Source organism: Pelobates fuscus, chromosome 10, assembly GCF_036172605.1.
Source record: "Pelobates fuscus isolate aPelFus1 chromosome 10, aPelFus1.pri, whole genome shotgun sequence".
Classification (NCBI taxonomy): domain Eukaryota; kingdom Metazoa; phylum Chordata; class Amphibia; order Anura; family Pelobatidae; genus Pelobates; species Pelobates fuscus.
Window position 1 is genome coordinate 152,034,216 of NC_086326.1, and position 21,953 is coordinate 152,056,168.

Consider the following 21,953-nt stretch of genomic DNA (forward strand, 5'->3'; position numbering starts at 1 on the left):
AGCTTACTACTGAGAAATTCATTCATATACACACGCTCACTACAGACAAACTCACTGACACACACACACACAATCACTGTCATGGGCTGAGGCAGACAGTGTAGACTTTGTTTAATGTGTGTATGTATTATAATAATAATAATAATAATAATAATAATAATAATAATAATAATAACAACAACAACAACAACAACATTAATATCACTAGTTATGTATTTATTTTATTACATTTATGTATCTATTTATTTTTTGGCTTTTTGAAAAATACTACCCTCCAGCCTTTGGAATATTATGCAGATAAAATTGTTAATGATGAGTTGGTTTACAGGTGATACTCGAAAAATTAGAATATCGTGCAAAAGTTCATTAATTTCAGTAATGCAACGTAAAAGGGGAACTAATTTATGTGATAGACGCATTCCATGCAAAGCAAGATAGTTCAAGCCGTGATTTGTCATAAGTGCGATGATTATGGCTTACAGCTCCTGAAATAACCACATCACAATATTTAAAAAAATATATATATATTTTCAGCATAGTACATTATCTTTTATAGAGAGATTAATTCACTAAACAGATTGTTGTGGCGAGTTGGAAACAAATTTAGGGGGAAAGGTTGATTTAGTACCGAACAATAATCTAACAATAATTTTGCTCTAAATCTTGCAAATCGGTTGTAGTGGTTTGTTCACTAAACACCAAATTGGAGTGAATTCAAAACCGATTTATAACATTTAGGTTAAAACAGCAAACAGGGTTATGTATGAAAGTGAGAATTAAAAGTGAATTTAAAATTTAAGGCCAGTCCAGTAGTCGACCTAGAAGCATAGCTGACTTAGAGAATTGTTTTCAGTTTGGCAATTTTTATCTTCAGTTCGAAGCTCACTTTAAATTCCCCCCCAAGTCTTAGGAGTTTGTTTTTCCTTTTGAATGCATTCATTGTATAGTGGATAAACCCCAATTTGAAACTTACTTACAGTCAGTTTAGTGAACGGATTCTTGTATCCCAGTTAAGTTTGGATTGGTTTATTCTATAGACCAGTGCAATCTTATAGATTAGCTTTATAGGTTTGAGATAATAAAGATCTTGCTTATGCCACAGATCATATAATATAACCTAAGTCACTGATCTTCAGGTCTCTGTAAAATAATTCCTGGATTATATATTTCATGTTAATAAAAGGTGCATGGTAAAAAAAAATAAAACAAAAAATTATATTTTTATATATTTATTAAAATTCTGCTTTAGAAATTAGTGGAATCTGAAACTAATTTCAGAAATCTTATTTTGTTTTATTAAGAAAAATAAAACTCAAAGCATATATATATTATTTTTAAAATGCCACCAAAACGATTTATTTTGCCTTCTGACCAAATTAATTTGTACATTTAAAATAAATATAATTTAGGCCAAATCAATATAACCAGGTAAATTTGTTTAATTAGAGAAACTAAAAGATTAGGATACATAGTGTAAAGACAAAAGCAAAAATAAAATGGGATAAATCCATGGAAATCTGTGAAAGTGCATCCATAGAGTCTATACACTGTGGGCAGGCAACCATGGCAATCACATGTTTTTAGCCTCAGTCTTTACAATTCTCTGCCCCCCAGGAGCTATAGGCAAGTTGTAAGTAAGTGTACACTCTAAAGCACCATAGCCACTTCCCCTTACTTACCTGTCACAGAAGGTTGTGGGAGGCAAGGAGCACTGGGAGGTGATGTCTCCATTTTCTGACCTCTTCCTTCCAGGTCAGCAGTGTGTGTGTGTGTGTGTGTGTGTGGGGGGGAGCTTGATCACAAGAGGCGTGGCTTGCATCCGAGGGGTGGGGCTTAGACACACATATTGCTGAAGATTCAGGAGGTAGACTCAGACCTCCCTCCGGCCCCCTGGCAGCCTAAATGGGCCACATCAGCATCTCCCTCCAGCCCCAGCCCCTCCCTCCCTTCTTTCCATCGGACTAACACAGGCTGTTACAGTCCGAGGGAAAATTATTTAAATTAAACATTAGGGCTTCCTGCCAGCCCCAGGTGTTGCGGTCCACCGGGAAATTCCACCGGCATTCCCGGTGGGCCAGTCCGGCCCTGTCTACACTGGGCTAGTGGCACATTAGAATGTCAGAACCTTCAGTAAGCCATTATAGATCCTGACACGGACACACTGATTGCAGCTGAACTAAGTCATGTTTTCAAACCAGACCCCTTCAAACAGCCCCTTGTAAAGGCACCCCCAGGCATAAAAGGGGTTAACAGCCGTTAAGTAGATCTTCTCCTTCCAGAGACACAGGCACAGCTACTGTAGAACACCAAACTCCCGAACTGCATACAAAATAGCACTCCAACTCCCGAACTGGAACCTCACGAATAGCTGCTAGCAGACGAACAGGAAAAGCATACAATCAGCTTACACTCCTGGCAATCAGTCTCTAACAGCATACAGTAAATCCCCCCCAAAGACAGAGCTCGGTGTTGACGGTCAATCAGTGGTCTGTTTATTAGCACCAAAATAATCTGCTTTTATGCAGGATCCCCTTAGATCCCCCAAAACAACCAATCATACACGTACATTACCGAAAACACTCCCGGCAATTACACACAAAATCCTCCCCTCTGCCTGTGATATAATTATGTTACACAATGGTTTAACATAATTATTACAGAAAGTAAAAATACAGTTTTTGCACATACCCTGTAACTTTGAAACCACACATCCAATCTCCATAAAAATTACACATTTGAACTCAGCATATTTGAAACATAAACACTCTCAAAAATCATACCAATCCCTCCAGTGGATAAAAAGATAGACGGAAGTCCTTTATGACCGACCGCAAGCACATTTTCCTGCCCAAAACAGTTCCATAGATTTTGGCTGTGCGGTCGTTAAATTTCCTGCAGAAAAACGGCTAAGTCCCCTTCGAATGCACGAACGTGTCCGTTCGTGCAAATAGCACATTGTAACAGGATGTTCGAATTGTCGAACGTACTTCGACTTTAACTGAAGTGTCGAAGTGGAGGCGACGGTAAGGGTCAGCGGTGTTCGTGTATTTGCATAGCCGATTTTAGTTCCATAGATTCTTTAGCATACACCGCTGACCGCGTTCGACTAAATTAAAATGGCCGCCGCCATGTGTTCCTTTGTCGAATGGCGGCCACTTCGACGATTTCGGCTGCATCCGAAGTGCCATATAAAAAGTACCAATCCTTCCCCACAGTATTTAAAGGGCCAGAATGAGTGACATTATGTTATGTTTTTAAAGGGCCCAATTTCCCAGTGCCATAGTCCAGAGGCAACAGGCGGGCAACCAGGCTCCTCCAATGCAATGTGGCGAGATTGGTCTCGTCACATCTCTCCCCTTTTCCAAACAGACTAATAGGGTATCTGACCTCCTGCCGGTCAGTGCCCTTGTTAGTCCAGCAGCCCACCCACAAAACACAATCAGTAATACAGCCCACCCACAATAACTGGTTACTACACCTGGGTAGAGGAGAACTTTGTCCATGTCCAGGTGCCTCACCACGGCTGTGTGGGGGACTGGTAAGCTGCCTTGGTGTAGTCTGGTAGTCGGGAGTAGTCTGGTTGGAGCCTGGTTGCTGGAGGGGGAGACCGACTGTCTCCCCTTTAGATACACAGCTCTGCTGCTGAAGGGGGGGACCGACTGTCTCCCCTTTGGCTAAACAGCCCTGTCGCTGGGGGGCAGGACCGACCGTCCCTACTCCCTGTGCTGTAAGTGCGGAGACCACGGTCCCATCTGCACGGTTGTGGGGCTTACTGTCTCCCCCTGGTACGTTAATGGAGACTGGGCTCCCAATTCCCTGCAATTCACTCTGCTGCTGGGGGACAGGAGCAACTATCTCTGCCCCCTGTAACTCAGCCTGCCGCTGCGGAATGGAGACTGGGCTCCCAATTCTCTGCAATTCACACTGCCGCGGGGGAATGGAGACTGGGCTCCCAATTCCCTGCAGTACCTGCCACTGGAGTTCCTCCCAACGTGCTAGCTGACCTTCTCTTTCTGCCCGGTATTGCAGATTCTTGAACACTAGGTTCCTCATAAGCTGCACAGATTTCTCCGGTGGATTGGGTCCGTAGTACTTCAGCCGCAATCCCATCATATTGTCAAACTCTCTCATAGAGTAGCTGTACGCCACTGCTGGTTCCATTCTGGTGCTGTCAGGGTCGCTGTACTGGGACATGCGTTGCCCTTAACTTGTAAATCCAAAGAAATGGTGTCTCCTGTAGCTGTCCTTCTGGCTGTAGGAACGATCCCACCGCTTGCCACCAATTGTAACGGCACCGCCAGGCATAAAAGGGTTAAACCAATAGGAATTGTGACTGGCAAGTTCAATAATAAAAAAAACTTTGATCATTGAACTCTCCGCACCTCATTCCTCATTTGTTCCAAGCCTAAATTCACTTCGCTTGTGAAATTACTAATGATTTTAGATATTAATGATCATGAGACTCATAGGAAGACTCACCTGGTTAACAGCATCACACAACTTCTACTACGTTTGCATACATGTCCCTAGACGTGAAAATGTCGCGGCTGATGCTCTCTCGTTAAAACTTTCAGGCATTTTTCAAGCAACACCCAACATGCTTTCCAAGACCTGATAATGGACTAATCCACCTAATGCAACATGCCCAAATGTTGTCGAAAACCGCTTGGTCTGAAAATACCAGAAAAACTTATGAGAGAGCAATGACTATTTTCAACAGGTTCACAACAGAGCACCACATCACCGACACTTTCACCATTGACACAATAGTAGCATTCACCGCCCACTGCCATTTAATGTTTGAAACTGGCACACAACACAATTAAATTGTATCTGCCGGGAGTACAACACTACTTACTCAGCTCATTTCCGACTCACAAACCGTTCAGGACTTCCTATCACCTAAAAAATGTCCTCAAAGATATACAGCGAGTTGATGGCCCCCTAATGCTAGAGGACAGCCTACAGATGGGGAAAAACTCAAGGCGCTGTCAGATTTGCTTGACACAAACCCATTTGAACCTCGCACAACCCGCACAATCAAAGCGGCCATGTATGTTGCTTTCTATGGGTTTCTATGACCCAACAAATTTACTGTAAAAAAGACTATCTGGGAATCTGGTTTACCTTCGAATAATGGACCTACACAAGCAAAGGAGACCATTACGTACTGACGTTCCCAGACAAATCAGATGGGCCCCCCCCGATAGAGATCCGATACTATCCAACCCATACCAAATGGTGTCCGGTGATCGTATCCGATACTTTTTGCCTCTCTCTAACAGAACAACCAAGCTACACACCACTATTCACAATACACGACAAACCACTCACTACCGCTAAATTCATATACTACGTGAGGTCCTTTGCTATTAAACTAGGATTCGACCTCTTAACCATCACAGGTCACTCCTTTAGGATTGGCGCCGCATCTGACGCAAGAATGTGCTAGTACACATAATCAAGAAATCAGCCGCTTACAGCAAGAACATTCCACAACCTGAGAGAGAACTCAGGAAAGCCTTCCAATAATTGGTGATGTAACGGATATAAGCATTAAAGTATTATGATTAAATCATTTTGCTTTTCTTTAATTCAGGCCTTCCCGATCGTCGGTTTAGGCACACCACGACCGACTCTCACCACATAGCCAACAGCGTTATGTAAGCCTTATTGTCCCCGACTATAAATGTTAAGGTGGAGCCTGGAGTTGTGGGAAGGGTTACCCGGCCTATTTTTACACAAACTAACTTCTACTTAGGGCCGACACAGATCCAGACTCCCATCCACCATACCCCTTAACAAAACACTTCCTTGGTGGGCCCTCCTTTATTTCAGTCCTACCCGATCATCAGTTTAGGCACAACACGATCGACTCTCACCACATAGCCAACAGCATTATGTACGGCTTATTGTCCCCAACTACAAATATATATATATATATATTTTTTTAGATCTTTAAGTTCCTTTGCATACTATTTTTTTTTACATTTGTGTGAATAATCCAAATTAGGCATTATCTGAGGGGCAGTGTTGGAGCCTTACACTGGGTGCAGTTTTAAAACAACTAAGATAAACTACAGTAATGGCTGCCTCGCTGACTGCTGGTGTGTAACTCAGTGTACAAGAAACTTGGCTCCCACAATTGATGCTGAACAGTTTCACTCTCAGAACAGTTTCTTTTGTGTCTTACAAAAATAAGACTACAACTATACTGATTCCCATACATATCGTACAAGAATAACAAGTCCTCATTTGCTCAACACAGAAATAGCAATCTTTCAAACTTTCCTACAAGAAAAAGGCTGTCGTCCAGTTCGGATCCCCTGATTTGTATTACATAATGCTCTATACTGTTACAAACCTTTTCATAATCAGATTAAATGGGCTTTTGACTGGTATGGATCCTCTTATGTGTAGCTAACTGTGTCGGTCTGCTAAACGTTTTCCCACAGTCAGAGCATTTAAATGGTCTCTCTCCTGTGTGAATGGTCTGATGCTTCACAAGATTAAACTTCTGGTTAAAACATTTTCCACATTCATTGCATTTAAATGGTTTTTCTCCTGTGTGAATTGTCTGATGCTTAACAAGATTGGACTTTTGGATAAAACATTTCCCACATTCAGTGCATTTAAATGTCTTTTCTCCTGTATGTATCATTTTATGTGATGCAAGATGTGCAGCCTGTGTAAAACATTTCCCACATTCTGCACATTTAAATGGTTTTTCTCCTGTGTGAATCCTTTTGTGTGATGCGAGAAGTGTGGCCCAGGTAAAACATTTCCCACATTCAGTACATTTAAATGGTTTTTCACCGGTGTGAATTCTCTGATGTTTAATAAGATTAGACTTTTGATTAAAGCATTTCTCACAGTCCGGGCATTTAAATGGTTTCTCTCCAGTGTGAATCCTTTCATGCGATGCAAGAAGTGTGGCTCGGGAAAAACATTTATCACATTCAGAGCATTTAAAAGGTTTTTCTCCCGTATGGATCCGTTTTTTATGTGACGCGAGGTGTGCAGCCTGAGTATAACATTTCCCACATTCAGAGCATTTAAAAGGTTTTTCTCCCGTATGGATCCGTTTTTTATGTGACGCGAGGTGTGCAGCCTGAGTATAACATTTCCCACATTCAGAACATTTGTATATTTTCTCTCCTGTATGAATTTTCTGATGGCTAATAATATTAGACTTTTGGTTGAAACATTTTCCACATTCAGAACATGAGAACTGCTTTTTCCCTTTGCGAATCCTTTGGTGTATAACAAGATGTGATACCTGGCTATAATTCTTTTCGTGTTCTGAACATGGTTCCTCTCCTCTACACATGGTCTCTTGTATGATAAAAGAAAATGTATCATCTGTCAGTTCTGTGGGTGTACAAATACCAGTGTTTGTGAAAGTCCCTTCTTCACATGAATCAGATTCCTCTTTTATATGAATAGATGCATATTCTGTGGGTGTATAAATGTCCGTGAGGGTGCCTTCTTCACATGAGGCTGGTTCCTCCTTAATATGAGTAGATGGATATTCTCGCTCTGGATGTTCTTTGGGTGAAGAAATATCTATGAGATTGTCATCTTCACATGATGATGATTCCTCCTTAATATCAGTAGATGGATATTCTGTCTGCAGATATATATCTGTGTCTAAGAGACTTCTGTGTTGATGTGGTGGAGATTCTTTTAACATGTAGATTTCCGATTCATTATGCCTTTTCCTTTCATTGGCACATTTTAGATCATTTCCATCAATATTTATTTTATCTACAGTTCCATCTTCGGCTCCAAAATTAGGAAACAATTTATCTACTGGAAGAAAATGTACTTTAAAAGCTTTTAATTAATTTCAAGGGCAAGAATCAAGCAATATAATGAATTTCTTTTCCAACTCTGGTGTTGAACAGAATTATAGTGATCAAATTTTCTCTTACCTGGTGATCTCTGCGGCTGGTTACTTTCCATAACCGCTTCCTTACAGACATTGTGCTGTAAATATTCACACTCCTGCATAGAGAAACAGACAGTGACTGTCACACAAACAATAACACCGCCTTCACCACAATACAAGTTTCACTATTTAATTCTTCATTCCCAGCAGCACTGACCTCTCCAGTCAAAAGGTGGATGATCCTGTAGGTCAGATCAAGGATCTTCTTGTCACTAAGTCGATCACGAATCAGTGAGGGAGGTTTGGACACTGTGCTGGGATTCTTGGTTCTGGAGATACTATCGGACATACGGAGAGTGCTGCTGGTTGTCACATGCTCACAAGGTCTCTTTACAACCATATAATCCTAAATAAAGAGAATGACAGTAACACATACATCTTCTGTAACACTAACTGGGTTCCTCCACATTCTTATATCATTCTACATAATATCTCCCTTTTTCATTCTGGCTTCAATTTAACAGATCGAATTTGCATTAACTTTCTGCTGATGTTGTGAGATTATTTTTTAATTATCCAAACTCGCAACAATAACATAATTTAAAGTCTTACATTGTGGTGTCTTGGTTTAGTGTAATCACTGGGGATATTGTGTTATGGTGTTATGGTGGTTAGCAGCATGGCAAACTTAAAATGGCTTCTTTTGGACATATGAAAACATGTTAATTTGTTCAGGGATTGAATACAGATCTCAATTGCTAAGAAGCATGCATCTATTTATCACAGGTGTTGGACAGGTAGAGCGTTGTACTTCTTGATTGGCTATAATATATACACAGCTCCCCATAGTATTAAAGGAGTGGTTGGGTAGACCCTGGCCATGGGTGGTAATGTTGTATTGGAAAGAAGCCAGCTTGCAGGCAAGGGGTGTCCTTGGGAATTAGGCACTTCATTTCGCCAGCTTGCGACTTGCAAGCTGTACCCGCCCTGAATATACATATGTAACAATGTAAACCTTGTTTCTGTAATTGTTAATAAAACAATATTCATGAATATCTTAGTTTGTTAAAGATGGTAAGTATTCTGATTTATATTATAATCATCTCTGCATTATTATCCACAATTCTGAACACTATAGCACAGGGCTCGACTGTCCTTCGGGAAGTCGAGTGTCCGATTTTAGTTCCAGACACTCGACGACCAAGTGCAGCTGCCTCTTTTCGTGCGACAAGATGGCCGCAGTTTTCTCCAGCACGTGGCGTTCGTCCATTCGAACAGCAGCCACACAGAAAGAGCACTTAATCTGCGGTTTTCTTTGTAGTTAATGAGCCAGGGTGGTGGTTTGGTGCTCGGTAGAGAACGAGAAAAATCTAACTTAACGAAAAAAAGGTGTAGTTTCTTCACATTGGGGACAGTTGAGGTGTAAATATATCATACACTACTCAAATAAATAAAGGAAACACTTAAACAACACAATGTAACTCCAAGTCAATCACACTTCTGTGAAATCAAACGGTTCACTTTGGAAGCAACACTGAGTGACAATCAATTTCACATGCTGTTTTGCTAATTGCCTATAATTTCCACCTGTTGGCTATCCCATTTGCACGACACCCCCAATAAAGGAGTGGCTCTGCAGGTGGTGACCACAGACCACTTCTCAGTTCCTATGCTTCCTGGCTGATGTTTTGGTCACTTTTGAATGCTGGCGGTGCTTTCACTCTAGTGGTAGCATGAGACAAAGTCTACAACCCACACAAGTGGCTCAGGTAGTGCAGCTCATCTAGGATGGCACAACAATGCGAGCTGTGGCAAGAAGGTTTGCAGTGTCTGTCAGCGTGGTGTCCAGAGCATGGAGGCGCTACCAGGAGATAGGCCAGTACATCAGGAGACGTGGAGGAGGTCGTAGGAGGGCAACAACCCAGCAGCCGGACCGCTACCTCCGCCTTTGTGCAAGGAGGAACAGGAAGAGCACTGCCAGAGCCCTGCAAAATGACCTCCAGCAGGCCACAAATGTGCATGTGTCTGCTCAAACGGTCAGAAACAGACTCCATGAGGGTGGTATGAGGGCCCGACGTTCACAGGTGCAGGACGTTTGGCATTTGCCAGAGAACACCAAGATTGGCAAATTCGCCACTGGCGCCCTGTGCTCTTCACAGATGAAAGCAGGTTCACACTGAGCACATGTGACAGACGTGACAGAGTCTGAAGACACCGTGGAGAACGTTCTGCTGCCTGCAACATCCTCCAGCATGACCGGTTTGGCAGTGGGTCAGTAATGGTGTGGGGTTGCATTTCTTTGGGGGACCGCACAGTGATAGCCTGACTGCCATTAGGTACCGAGATGAGATCCTCAGACCCCTTGTGAGACCATATGCTGGTGCGGTTGGTCCTGGGTTCCTCCTAATGCAAGACAATGCTAGACCTAATGTAAGATGAGGCATTGATGCTATGGACTGGCCCGCCCATTCACCCAGCCCTGAATCCAATTGAGCACATCTGTGACATCATGTCTCGCTCCATCCACAGACTACCAAGGAGTTGGCAGATGCTTTAGTCCAGGTCTGGGAGGAGATCCCTCAGACCATCCGCCATCTCATCAGGAGCATGCACAGGCGTTGTAGGGAGGTCATACAGGCACGTGGAGGCCACACACACTACTTAGCCTAATTTTGACTTGTTTTAAGGACATTACATCAAAGTTGGATGTAAAGAAGAAAGTATTTCAGAAGAATATTTAATTCATTCAGATCTAGGATGTGTTATTTTTGTGTTCCCTTTATTTTTGTGTGCAGTGTATATGCACTGAGTTCAGCCTTTGGAAATTGAGACACAATTTCTATTAGTCGAAAAAGCTAAAGGGTATTCAGCGCTAAGCAATAACTGGAACAGTCCAAACGGCATCTGAATCACCGGAGCTCTCTCGTCCCGTCTACAAATGTCCACTTGTAAGTATAGATGATCTCCGTACTAACATTACCCAGAATACCTCACCTCTCCAGTCAGCAGGTAGATGATCTCCATACTGACATTACCCAGAATCCCTCACCTCTCCAGTCAGCAGGTAGATGATCTCCATACTGACATTACCCAGAATCCCTCACCTCTCCAGTCAGCAGGTAGATGATCTCCATACTGACATTACCCAGAATCCCTCACCTCTCCAGTCAGCAGGTAGATGATCTCCATACTGACATTACTCAGAATCCCTCACCTCTCCAGTCAGCAGGTAGATGATCTCCATACTGACATTACCCAGAATCCCTCACCTCTCCAGTCAGCAGGTAGATGATCTCCATACTGACATTACCCAGAATCCCTCACCTCTCCAGTCAGCAGGTAGATGATCTCCATTCTGACATTACCCAGAATCCCTCACCTCTCCAGTCAGTAGGTAGATGATCTCCATTCTGACATTACCCAGAATCCCTCACCTCTCCAGTCAGCAGGTAGATGATCTCCATACTGACATTACCCAGAATCCCTCACCTCTCCAGTCAGCAGGTAGATGATCTCCATTCTGACATTACCCAGAATCCCTCACCTCTCCAGTCAGCAGGTAGATGATCTCCATACTGACATTACCCAGAATCCCTCACCTCTCCAGTCAGCAGGTAGATGATCTCCATACTGACATTACCCAGAATCCCTCACCTCTCCAGTCAGCAGGTAGATGATCTCCATAATGACATTACCCAGAATCCCTCACCTCTCCAGTCAGCAGGTAGATGATCTCCATAATGACATTACCCAGAATCCCTCACCTCTCCAGTCAGCAGGTAGATGATCTCCATTCTGACATTACCCAGAATCCCTCACCTCTCCAGTCAGCAGGTAGATGATCTCCATACTGACATTACCCAGAATCCCTCACCTCTCCAGTCAGCAGTTAGATGATCTCCATATTGACATTACCCAGAATCCCTCACCTCTCCAGTCAGCAGGTAGATGATCTCCTCGGTGACATTACCCAGAATCCCTCACCTCTCCAGTCAGCAGGTAGATGATCTCCATGGTGACATTACCCAGAATCCCTCACCTTTCCAGTCAGCAGGTAGATGATCTCCATACTGACATTACCCAGAATCCCTCACCTCTCCAGTCAGCAGGTAGATGATCTCCATACTGACATTACTCAGAATCCCTCACCTCTCCAGTCAGCAGGTAGATGATCTCCATACTGACATTACCCAGAATCCCTCACCTCTCCAGTCAGCAGGTAGATGATCTCCATACTGACATTACCCAGAATCCCTCACCTCTCCAGTCAGCAGGTAGATGATCTCCATTCTGACATTACCCAGAATCCCTCACCTCTCCAGTCAGCAGGTAGATGATCTCCATTCTGACATTACCCAGAATCCCTCACCTCTCCAGTCAGCAGGTAGATGATCTCCATACTGACATTACCCAGAATCCCTCACCTCTCCAGTCAGCAGGTAGATGATCTCCATTCTGACATTACCCAGAATCCCTCACCTCTCCAGTCAGCAGGTAGATGATCTCCATACTGACATTACCCAGAATCCCTCACCTCTCCAGTCAGCAGGTAGATGATCTCCATACTGACATTACCCAGAATCCCTCACCTCTCCAGTCAGCAGGTAGATGATCTCCATAATGACATTACCCAGAATCCCTCACCTCTCCAGTCAGCAGGTAGATGATCTCCATAATGACATTACCCAGAATCCCTCACCTCTCCAGTCAGCAGGTAGATGATCTCCATTCTGACATTACCCAGAATCCCTCACCTCTCCAGTCAGCAGGTAGATGATCTCCATACTGACATTACCCAGAATCCCTCACCTCTCCAGTCAGCAGTTAGATGATCTCCATATTGACATTACCCAGAATCCCTCACCTCTCCAGTCAGCAGGTAGATGATCTCCTCGGTGACATTACCCAGAATCCCTCACCTCTCCAGTCAGCAGGTAGATGATCTCCATGGTGACATTACCCAGAATCCCTCACCTTTCCAGTCAGCAGGTAGATGATCTCCATACTGACATTACCCAGAATCCCTCACCTCTCCAGTCAGCAGGTAGATGATCTCCATAATGACATTACCCAGAATCCCTCACCTCTCCAGTCAGCAGGTAGATGATCTCCATAATGACATTACCCAGAATCCCTCACCTCTCCAGTCAGCAGGTAGATGATCTCCATACTGACATTACCCAGAATCCCTCACTTCTCCAGTCAGCAGGTAGATGATCTCCATAATGACATTACCCAGAATCCCTCACCTCTCCAGTCAGCAGGTAGATGATCTCCATACTGACATTACCCAGAATCCCTCACTTCTCCAGTCAGCAGGTAGATGATCTCCATAATGACATTACCCAGAATCCCTCACCTCTCCAGTCAGCAGGTGGATGATCTCCATACTGACATTACCCAGAATCCCTCACTTCTCCAGTCAGCAGGTAGATGATCTCCATACTGACATTACCCAGAATCCCTCACCTCTCCAGTCAGCAGGTAGATGATCTCCATACTGACATTACCCAGAATCCCTCACTTCTCCAGTCAGCAGGTAGATGATCTCCATACTGACATTACCCAGAATCCCTCACCTCTCCAGTCAGCAGGTAGATGATCTCCATACTGACATTACCCAGAATCCCTCACCTCTCCAGTCAGCAGGTAGATGATCTCCATACTGACATTACCCAGAATCCCTCACCTCTCCAGTCAGCAGGTAGATGATCTCCATAATGACATTACCCAGAATCCCTCCCCTCTCCAGTCAGCAGGTAGATGATCTCCATGGTGACATTACCCAGAATCCCTCCCCTCTCCAGTCAGCAGGTAGATAATCTCCATGGTGACATTACCCAGAATCCCTCACCTCTCCAGTCAGCAGGTAGATGATCTCCATAATAACATTACCCAGAATCCCTCACCTCTCCAGCCAGCAGGTAGATGATCTCCAGGGTTAGATTAAAAATCTCCTCAGTCACCCGATTCCTGTCTGTGTTCATTATCACAGTTTAATCTGATGATCTGTAAAAAGAGACATTTTCCTATTTATCTCTGACAGCTGTTTGTATACAGGACTTGACATCATTGTTATACGGAGTATCTTATATTACTATAATCCCTATATTTCTATATATTGCTATCTATACACCGATATAGTGACACTGAGCATCTTATTTTACTATAATCCCTATATCTCTATTTCCCGGCCATGGCAGCACTACTCCAAGGTTAGCTCCTCCCCTCACTCCCATTGGACAGGACTAAATTTTAGCCCATAAAAAAACCACATGAACATAATACCCAGTTCTTTTCCTGTCCACACTCCCTTGGATTTTCCCTGTGGGATATTTCATTATACCTGGGACTTGTTAATTCTTTTTCCTGGGATTAGTTCAGCCTCTCTTCTCCCATAAGCTACAGTATATGGCACCTTACCAAGGGCGACCCCCTGCAGAACCCCCCTTAGTGACCGGGGTTGCTTGCTGCAGTGACCCTTGGGTAGCAACTAGGAACTCTGCAATGTCGGTTAAATCCTTATGGGTACCGTATTTCTGCTGATGGGAACAGGTTGGCAGCTGAGGAACTCTTACAGAGCTCAACAGAGGTGAATTTCATACCTGTTAGCATCCCCCCCCGCCCCCTTCCTATTAAACCTGGAGGCAATCTGATATTTGTCCTGCACGCTATACAGTGCTCTGGTCTCTGCAGATCGTTTTGGTTTTCCGTGCAATAAGGCAAGTTCTACTTTTTTAGGATTACTTATGATTATTTTTTAACTTGCATTAGATGAATTGCAATTTTTTTTTTTTGTTTTGTCTGAATATTAGTCCCTAACGGGCTTTTTCCAGCTGCTCAGGTATTGTGTCTTCATGGCCTCACTTGCCAAGAAAATAAATAGGTCACAATCTAGAGGTACAAGGTATGTCAAATATTTTTTCAATTTTTAAAATGTATTCCCTCAATTTGGAATCAAAAGAGTGCCTTCTGTCATTATTTGCGAACGGAGATTGATCAAGGAATGTGCCATTGTGAAGTCGCCTGAGGGTGGTGGGGATACCTTTGGGGCACTGGCTAGCTTGCCGGGCTTTTCTGTGCTTGAGTGCCATAGGAACAGGACCCCTTGCATGTATGGCGGGCTTTCTGTACATGGGAGAAAAAGGGACAACAATCCGCCTTTCCCGCGCTTTGGCTCCTAGGTACCGAGGCTCCTGGGATACGACCCATGGTGGTTTGGGATGAAGATCCCTTGCATTGGGATATGCATAAAAGTGCATCCATAAAATTGTGTGGATCAAACAAATTGTGTTGTACCTCCAGGACCATGTGTGGTCCAGTTACTGGGGGGAAATGGATCTCTGTATATTTTAAAGTGGTTCCTGAGTGGCTGAAGGAAGGTATTAGCGGAGGTAACCGGTCGGGTTACCTGTGGCCCGCTTCAAGAACCTATGGAGAAGAGGATTGATACTAACATTTTCAAGCCCTACATTTCAGCAGGAGCTAGTCTGCACCCAGCAGCTGCCTTAACTTCCATTTCAAGGGGCCCTTAAACAATGGGCAGATGATCTGGAAGCTAACCTCAAAGATGGAGTGAGTAGATCACGTCTCATCAGAGCTGTGGAAGACAGTCTAGCGGCAGATTTTTGCTCCGATGCCTCGGTGGATCTTGTATGCTACATAACTAGGTCCATGGCCCTGAATGTTGCTGGCCCGTAGAGCACTCTGGCTAAGGCCTGGGATACAGACACCGCATCCAAAAATAGTCTCTGCTCACTACCTTTTCAGGGTGACATTATGTTTGGACATCAGCTGGATGAGTGCATAAAAAAGGCTGCAGAAAGCTGTAAAGCCTTATTGCCAACAGGAGCAACAGAAGATCCTCTAATGCTGACAGGAGGTCATTCAGAGACTCAAGGCAATATAGACCTGGAAGACAGTCCTTGCGTAGCCAGCCATGGAAAGCCGGTCAATCCTCTCCAGAAATAGACATGATGGCCAACTTCCAGAAAAGACAGGTTCAGAGGTTCTTGGAATTTCCGGATGGGGTATCTGTTTCCCCAATTCCCCTTATCTTCACCCTCCTATGGAGAATTTAAAGGGAACATGTAGTGGTGATTGCAGTTCTCCGGTATTGGCCACGGAGACCCTGGTTCCCACTGTTGTTAAACTTTTCCATGGAGAGCCCACTTCATCTGCCTTTGAGAGAGGACTTGCTGTCTCAGGGTCCTCTGTTCCATCCTGCTCCTCAAACCGTCCAGCTGATGGCATGAAGTCTGTAAGGAGGCGATTACAAGAGAAAGGGTTCTCAGATGTGGTGATTTCAACTATGCTTCAGGCAAGGAAACTGAATACTTTGGCTGCGCCTATTACCGTATTTGGGACATCTTCTCTGACTGGGCATCTAACAAAGGTATTTCCCCAGGGTCCTTCTTTCCTGTAGATCTCATGTGGTTTCTGCAAGACCGCCTAAACACTCTGAAGGTCCACATTTCGGCCCTTTCAGCTTTATCTGGTGTACGATGGGCACTAAACCCTCATGTGACTCATTTTATGAAGGCTGTCATGCAGATCAGACCTCCAATCAAGTCCATTTCTCGTCCTTGGGACTTGCCACTTGGCCTGTCGGCCCTACAGGGTTCCCCATTTGAACCCATAACAGAGATTCCAGTTATGCTCCTTACTATTAAAACGTTTCTTCTAGTCGCCTTGACTTCAGGTAAAAGAGTCTCAGAATTGGCAGCTCTCTCATCAGACGAACCTTTTATCTTGTTCCAACAGGATACGGTGATTCTGAGACCAGTTCCAGAGGTCAGGCCTCAAGTGGTTTCGTCATTTCATATGAACCAAGAGATCATCTTGCCTTCTTTCTTCCCATCTCCTTCATCTGAGGAGGAACGACTGTAACGAACGCTGGTATTTCAAATACCCGTTCGTCTGTTCCCTCTCAAACTGCTAGAGGTCGAGTTATTATAGCTCGCAGTTCGGGTGTTGATTCGAACGTTCTCCAGACGAAATACAGCAAATTAACCAAGCAAATCAGACGGCTACCCAAACATCAGCCTAGACTAGATGAAGGGTATAACATGAGTGATTTTATTCTGGCCAACTGGCTGGTTTATATGCAGTTACAAATGTACAGGGTTTACGATGACATATTCCAGGGGCATTCCCCACTGGACCTGAGAGGGGACAATGACAAAATACATTCTGCAGTTACATTGGCTCTCGGGTCCAGGAAACTCCTACATAAAATAATGTAGTCTTTCCCCTGTGCCTTGGAGATAATTGAGTTTAGTATGGTGCTTGACTCTATTATCTCCAAACCAAAAAACACACATTTCTACAAAACACAGAAAGTACCCCCAACCCCATGGAAACCACACAAAAGTCATATCCCCTGAAAGCCCTGATCAGGGGGACCAACATATTTAAAAATCTCCCAGATCGGTTCAGGGGTTCGGGAGTTCCATGGAAGTCTTAATTTGGCCGACCACACACGAGGCTCCTGTCCAGAAAGAGTTCCATTAAATTAGGCAGTGCGGTCCGTGTCTTTTGGGAAGTCTAAAAACAGAACAAATTCACGAACGGATCCCCTGGCTCATAGGTAGCGTTTGTTCCCCAAGTTCGTGGGAACAAACCTACTGAATAGCGCTCTCCTGGCTGGTCGGTGAAGAGAAGCAGGCCTTCGCGAAGTTGACTGTCGTTCGGGAAGTCGAGTGTCCGATTTTAGTTCCAGACACTCGACGACCAAGTCCCGCTGTCTCCTTTCGTGCGACCAGGATGGCCGCTGTTTTCTCCCGCACGTGGCGTTCGGCTATACGAACGGCGGCCACACAGAGAGAACCCTTAATTTGCGGTCTTCTTTGAAGTTAATGAGCCAGGGGGTAGTCGGTGTTCGGTAGTTTTATCTACATTTTATCGACATTTTTAAATTACTGCATACAAGGAGTAGTTTCTTCACAACGACTGTCTCACACCCTGGATGTGGTTCGCTGTTTATCGGTCCTTGACAGAGCTGGCAGCTGGAGGAGATCCTCTAGGCTTTTTATCCTCCCTCGAGGGCATGATCAGGGCTTGCAAGCATCTCCTAAAACCATCTCTCTGTGGCTGGTCTTGGTCATTACTAAGGCTTACGAGACAAAATGGTTTCCGGTTCCTCAAGGTCTGAAAGCCCATTCCACCCGAGCTCTATCCACTTCCTGGGCATCTGTTGCACAAGTCTCTTCTTATCAGATCTGCAGAGCAGCTATATGGTCATCTCAGAATACCTTTAGCACTAGGCACCCTTCCTGGTTGTTGGCTTGTTACAAACTGGGGTATTGTGGTCATGTAGCCTTTTATGGGCTAAAATTTAGTCCTGTCCAATGGAAGTGAGGAGAGGAGCTAACCCTGGAGTAGTACTGCCATGGCCCGTTACCGGGAAAGTAAAATATCGGAAGTATGACATTTTTTTCCATTATATTGCTATCTGTACACCAATATAGCCTTACCAAGCATCTTATATTACTATAATCCCTATATCTTGCTATCTATACACCGATATAGCCATACTGAGTATCTTATATTACTATAATCCCTATATATTGCCATCTATACACCGATATAGCCATACTGAGTATCTTATATTACTATAATCCCTATATCTCTATATATTGCTATCTATACCCCGATATAGCCATACTGAGTATCTTATATTACTATAATCCCTATATCTCTATATATTGCTATCTATACACCGATATAGCCATACTGAGTATCTTATATTACTATAATCCCTATATCTCTATATATTGCTATCTATACTCTCTCTATATATCCTCTGCCTGGCATGGTGATAGATAATAATATATAATAGTGGTAATAATTTATATCTATTACACTATATACAGTATCTCACAAAAGTGAGAAAACACCCTCACATTTTTGTAAATTTTTTTTATATTTTCTCATCTGACAACACGGAAGACATGACACTCAGCGATAATGTAAAGTAGTAAGTGTACAGCCTGTATAATAGTGTCAATTTGTGGTCCCCTCAAAATAACTCAACACACAGCCATTAATGTCTAAACCGTTGGCAACAAAAGTGTGTACATCCCTAAATAGAAATTTCCAAATTGGGCCCAAAGTGTTAATATTGTGTGGCCAACATTATTTTCCAGCACTGATTTAACCCTTATGTGCATGGAATTCACAGGTTGCCACTGGAATCCTCTTCCACTCCTCCATGACGACATCACAGAGCTGGTCTGGAGACATGCTTGGCCAGTCCATCACCTTTACCTTCAGCTTCTTTAGCAAGGCAGTTATCATCTTGTAGGTGTGTTTGGGGTCGTTATGTTGGAATACTGCCATGCAGCAGAGTCATCCAAAGGGAGGGGATCATGCCATGTTACAGCACATTTTGGCATTCATGGTTCCCTCAATGAACTGTAGCTCCCCAGTGCCGGCAGCACTCATGCAGGCCCAGACCATGACACTCCCACCACCATGCTTTACTGTAGGCAAGACACACTTGTCGTTGTACTCCTCACCAGGTTGCCGCCACACACGCTTGACACCATCTGAACCAAATAAGTTTATCTTAGTCTCATTGGCTTTCTTGTGCATCATTAGAAGAGGGTTCCTTCTGGGACAACAGCCATGCAGACCAATTTGATGCAGTGTGTGGCATATGGTCTGAGCTCTGACAGGCTGGCCCCCCACCCCTTCAACCTCTGCAGCAACGTTGGCAGCACTCATACGTCTATTTCCCAAAGACCACCTCTGGATATGACACTGAGCACGTGCACTCAACTACTTTGGTCGAACATAGGGAGGCCTGTTCTGAGTGGAACCTGTCCTGTGAAACCGCTGTATGGTCTTACCCACAGTGCTGCAGCTCAGTTTCAGGGTCTTGGCAATCTTCTTACAGCCTAGGCCATCTTTATGTAGAGCAACAATTCTTTTTTTCAGATCCTCAGAGTTCTTTGCCATGAGGTGCCATGTTGAAATTCCAGTGACCAGTATGAGAGAGTGTGAGAGCAATAACACCAAATTTAACGCATCAGCTCCCCATTCACACCTGAAACCTTGTAACACTAATGAGTCACATGACACCGGGGAGTGAAAATGGCTTATTAAGCCCAATTTGGACATACTCACTTTTGTTGCCAACGGTTTAGACATTAATGGCGGTGTGTTGAGTTATTTTGAGGCGACAGCAAATTTACACTGTTATACAGGCTGTACACTTACTACTTTACATTGCAGCATAGTGTAATTTCTTCAGTGTTGTCACAAGAAAAGATATAATGAACTATTTACAAAAATGTGAGGGGTGTGCTCACTTTTGTATTATAGAACAGAATTAGTCAGTCTCTTTCTAGATTATATATCACTATATATTATGATTATTATCACTATATATTATCAATGTGTATTATTATATATTATGATCAGTATATATTATTATCACTACATATTGTGAGAAAACCCACCGGGAGTTCAAGGTTTCTCTGAGCATTCATCTGTTTAGTTTATTCGGTTAGTTTATGCCACATTGGTTCAGTAGATTGAAACTACCGAACACAGACCACCCTACTGGCTCATTCACTTCAAAGGAGCCCGTCAATTAAGCGCTCTCTCAGGGTGGCCGCCATTCGTATATACGAATGCCACGTGGCGGAGAAAACGGCGGCCATCTTGTTTGTTCGGGACAAAGACTTGGTCGCCGAGTGTCTGGAACTAAAATCGGACACTCGACTTCCCGAACACCGGTCTCAAACATACGAACGATGGAACTGTATTTCCTGAACAGCTAGGAGAGCGCTTTTCGGTACTTTGATGTATTCGTATGAGGGGAACAACTGCTCCTATGTGCCAGGAGGCTCCGTTCGTGGATTATGGAGTTATTTGACATTTTCAGAATTAACCGACCGCACACGCTGAATTCGTGGAACTATTTTGGGCAAGAGCTTCGTGTGCGGTCGCTTCCACACTTTTTTTTTTAAAACCCCTGAACCGATCTGGGTGAAAATTTAATATGTTGTTCCCCCAGATCGGGGCTATCAGGGGATGTGACATTTGTGGGGATACCTTAAGCATAAAGGGGTGTTCTGAGTTTTGGGGAAAATTTTGCACTTCGCCTGGAGATAATTGGGTTATTCCTTAACTTATCTCACAGGCGGAGACAGGGAGTGTTTAAGTGTAACTGTACCGTATGATTGGCTATTTAGTTTGTGTACTGTGGGAGGTCCTCCTGCAAGGGGACCTCCATAAAAGCCTGTGTGGTCTCAATAAACATCAGTCTTGTTACACCCTTCATCATGTTTCGGCTGGTGTTTGGGTACCTGATTACTACTTGGGGAAAGCTGTACTAGAGGATTTCGTTTCTTAACAACCGACCATAAGAACCATAGCTACCACTTCAGGGTTCGTTACAACTGGTGGCAAGCGGCGGGATTCGCAGCTCGAATGGACGTCCCGAACCGCAATATACCGAATGGCTCAGCAGTATGAGCTACTATAGAGGACAACACTAAAATATTTGCTGGAAGCAACAATAACAAAGCCACGCTAATTGCAGAACTAAGGCAGAGTGACAGAGCCAGCAGCATCGAAGGAGAGCAGCCAGAGGAAAACAAGTTCCAGAGGGAGGTGAGATGGATGATCAGTCTACTGGGGCCCAATCCATCACAAGAGGCAGTGGTACAGATAATCACTCATGCCAAAGATTCCCAGCGTGCTCAGGACTCAAGAGCAGGATCGTCGCAGGGGGATTCCCTATCTCCCTCGGGATATACAAATAGCCGCCCAAAGAAAATTATTATGCAGCCTTTAAAGCTTTTGTGGATGGGGAAACAGACATTGACAATTACCTGCAAGATTTTGAAAGGCAGTGTATATTGGAGGGGCTGGAAGTGGAGAACTGGGATGCGGTGCTCAGCAGCAAGCTCTCAGGGCGGGCAGCAGAGGCTTACCGGGCCGTACCTGACGAGGATATCCAGAACTACGATAAAATCAAAGAAATTCTACTAGCCTGTTTTGCAGTCACCTGGGAGGCATACCGGAGGAAGTTTCGGGCACTCAGAAAAAG

At 44.0% G+C, this 21,953-nt stretch overlaps 1 protein-coding gene across 1 annotated transcript in view; it reads right to left on the minus strand.

Annotated features, from left to right (window-relative positions):
* LOC134574873 (zinc finger protein 84-like) overlaps positions 1–21,953 on the minus strand; it is a 75,680-nt gene that overhangs the window by 42,587 nt on the left and 11,140 nt on the right. Inside the window, exons 2-6 of the mRNA XM_063433922.1 lie at positions 13,801–13,900; positions 8,109–8,297; positions 7,935–8,007; positions 6,390–7,812; positions 3,970–4,162 (exon numbers count right to left, since the gene is read on the minus strand). Of these exons, the coding sequence (XP_063289992.1) occupies positions 3,970–4,162; positions 6,390–7,812; positions 7,935–8,007; positions 8,109–8,297; positions 13,801–13,878 (1,956 nt within the window). The 5' untranslated portion in view covers positions 13,879–13,900. The remainder of the gene's footprint in view (positions 1–3,969; positions 4,163–6,389; positions 7,813–7,934; positions 8,008–8,108; positions 8,298–13,800; positions 13,901–21,953) is intronic.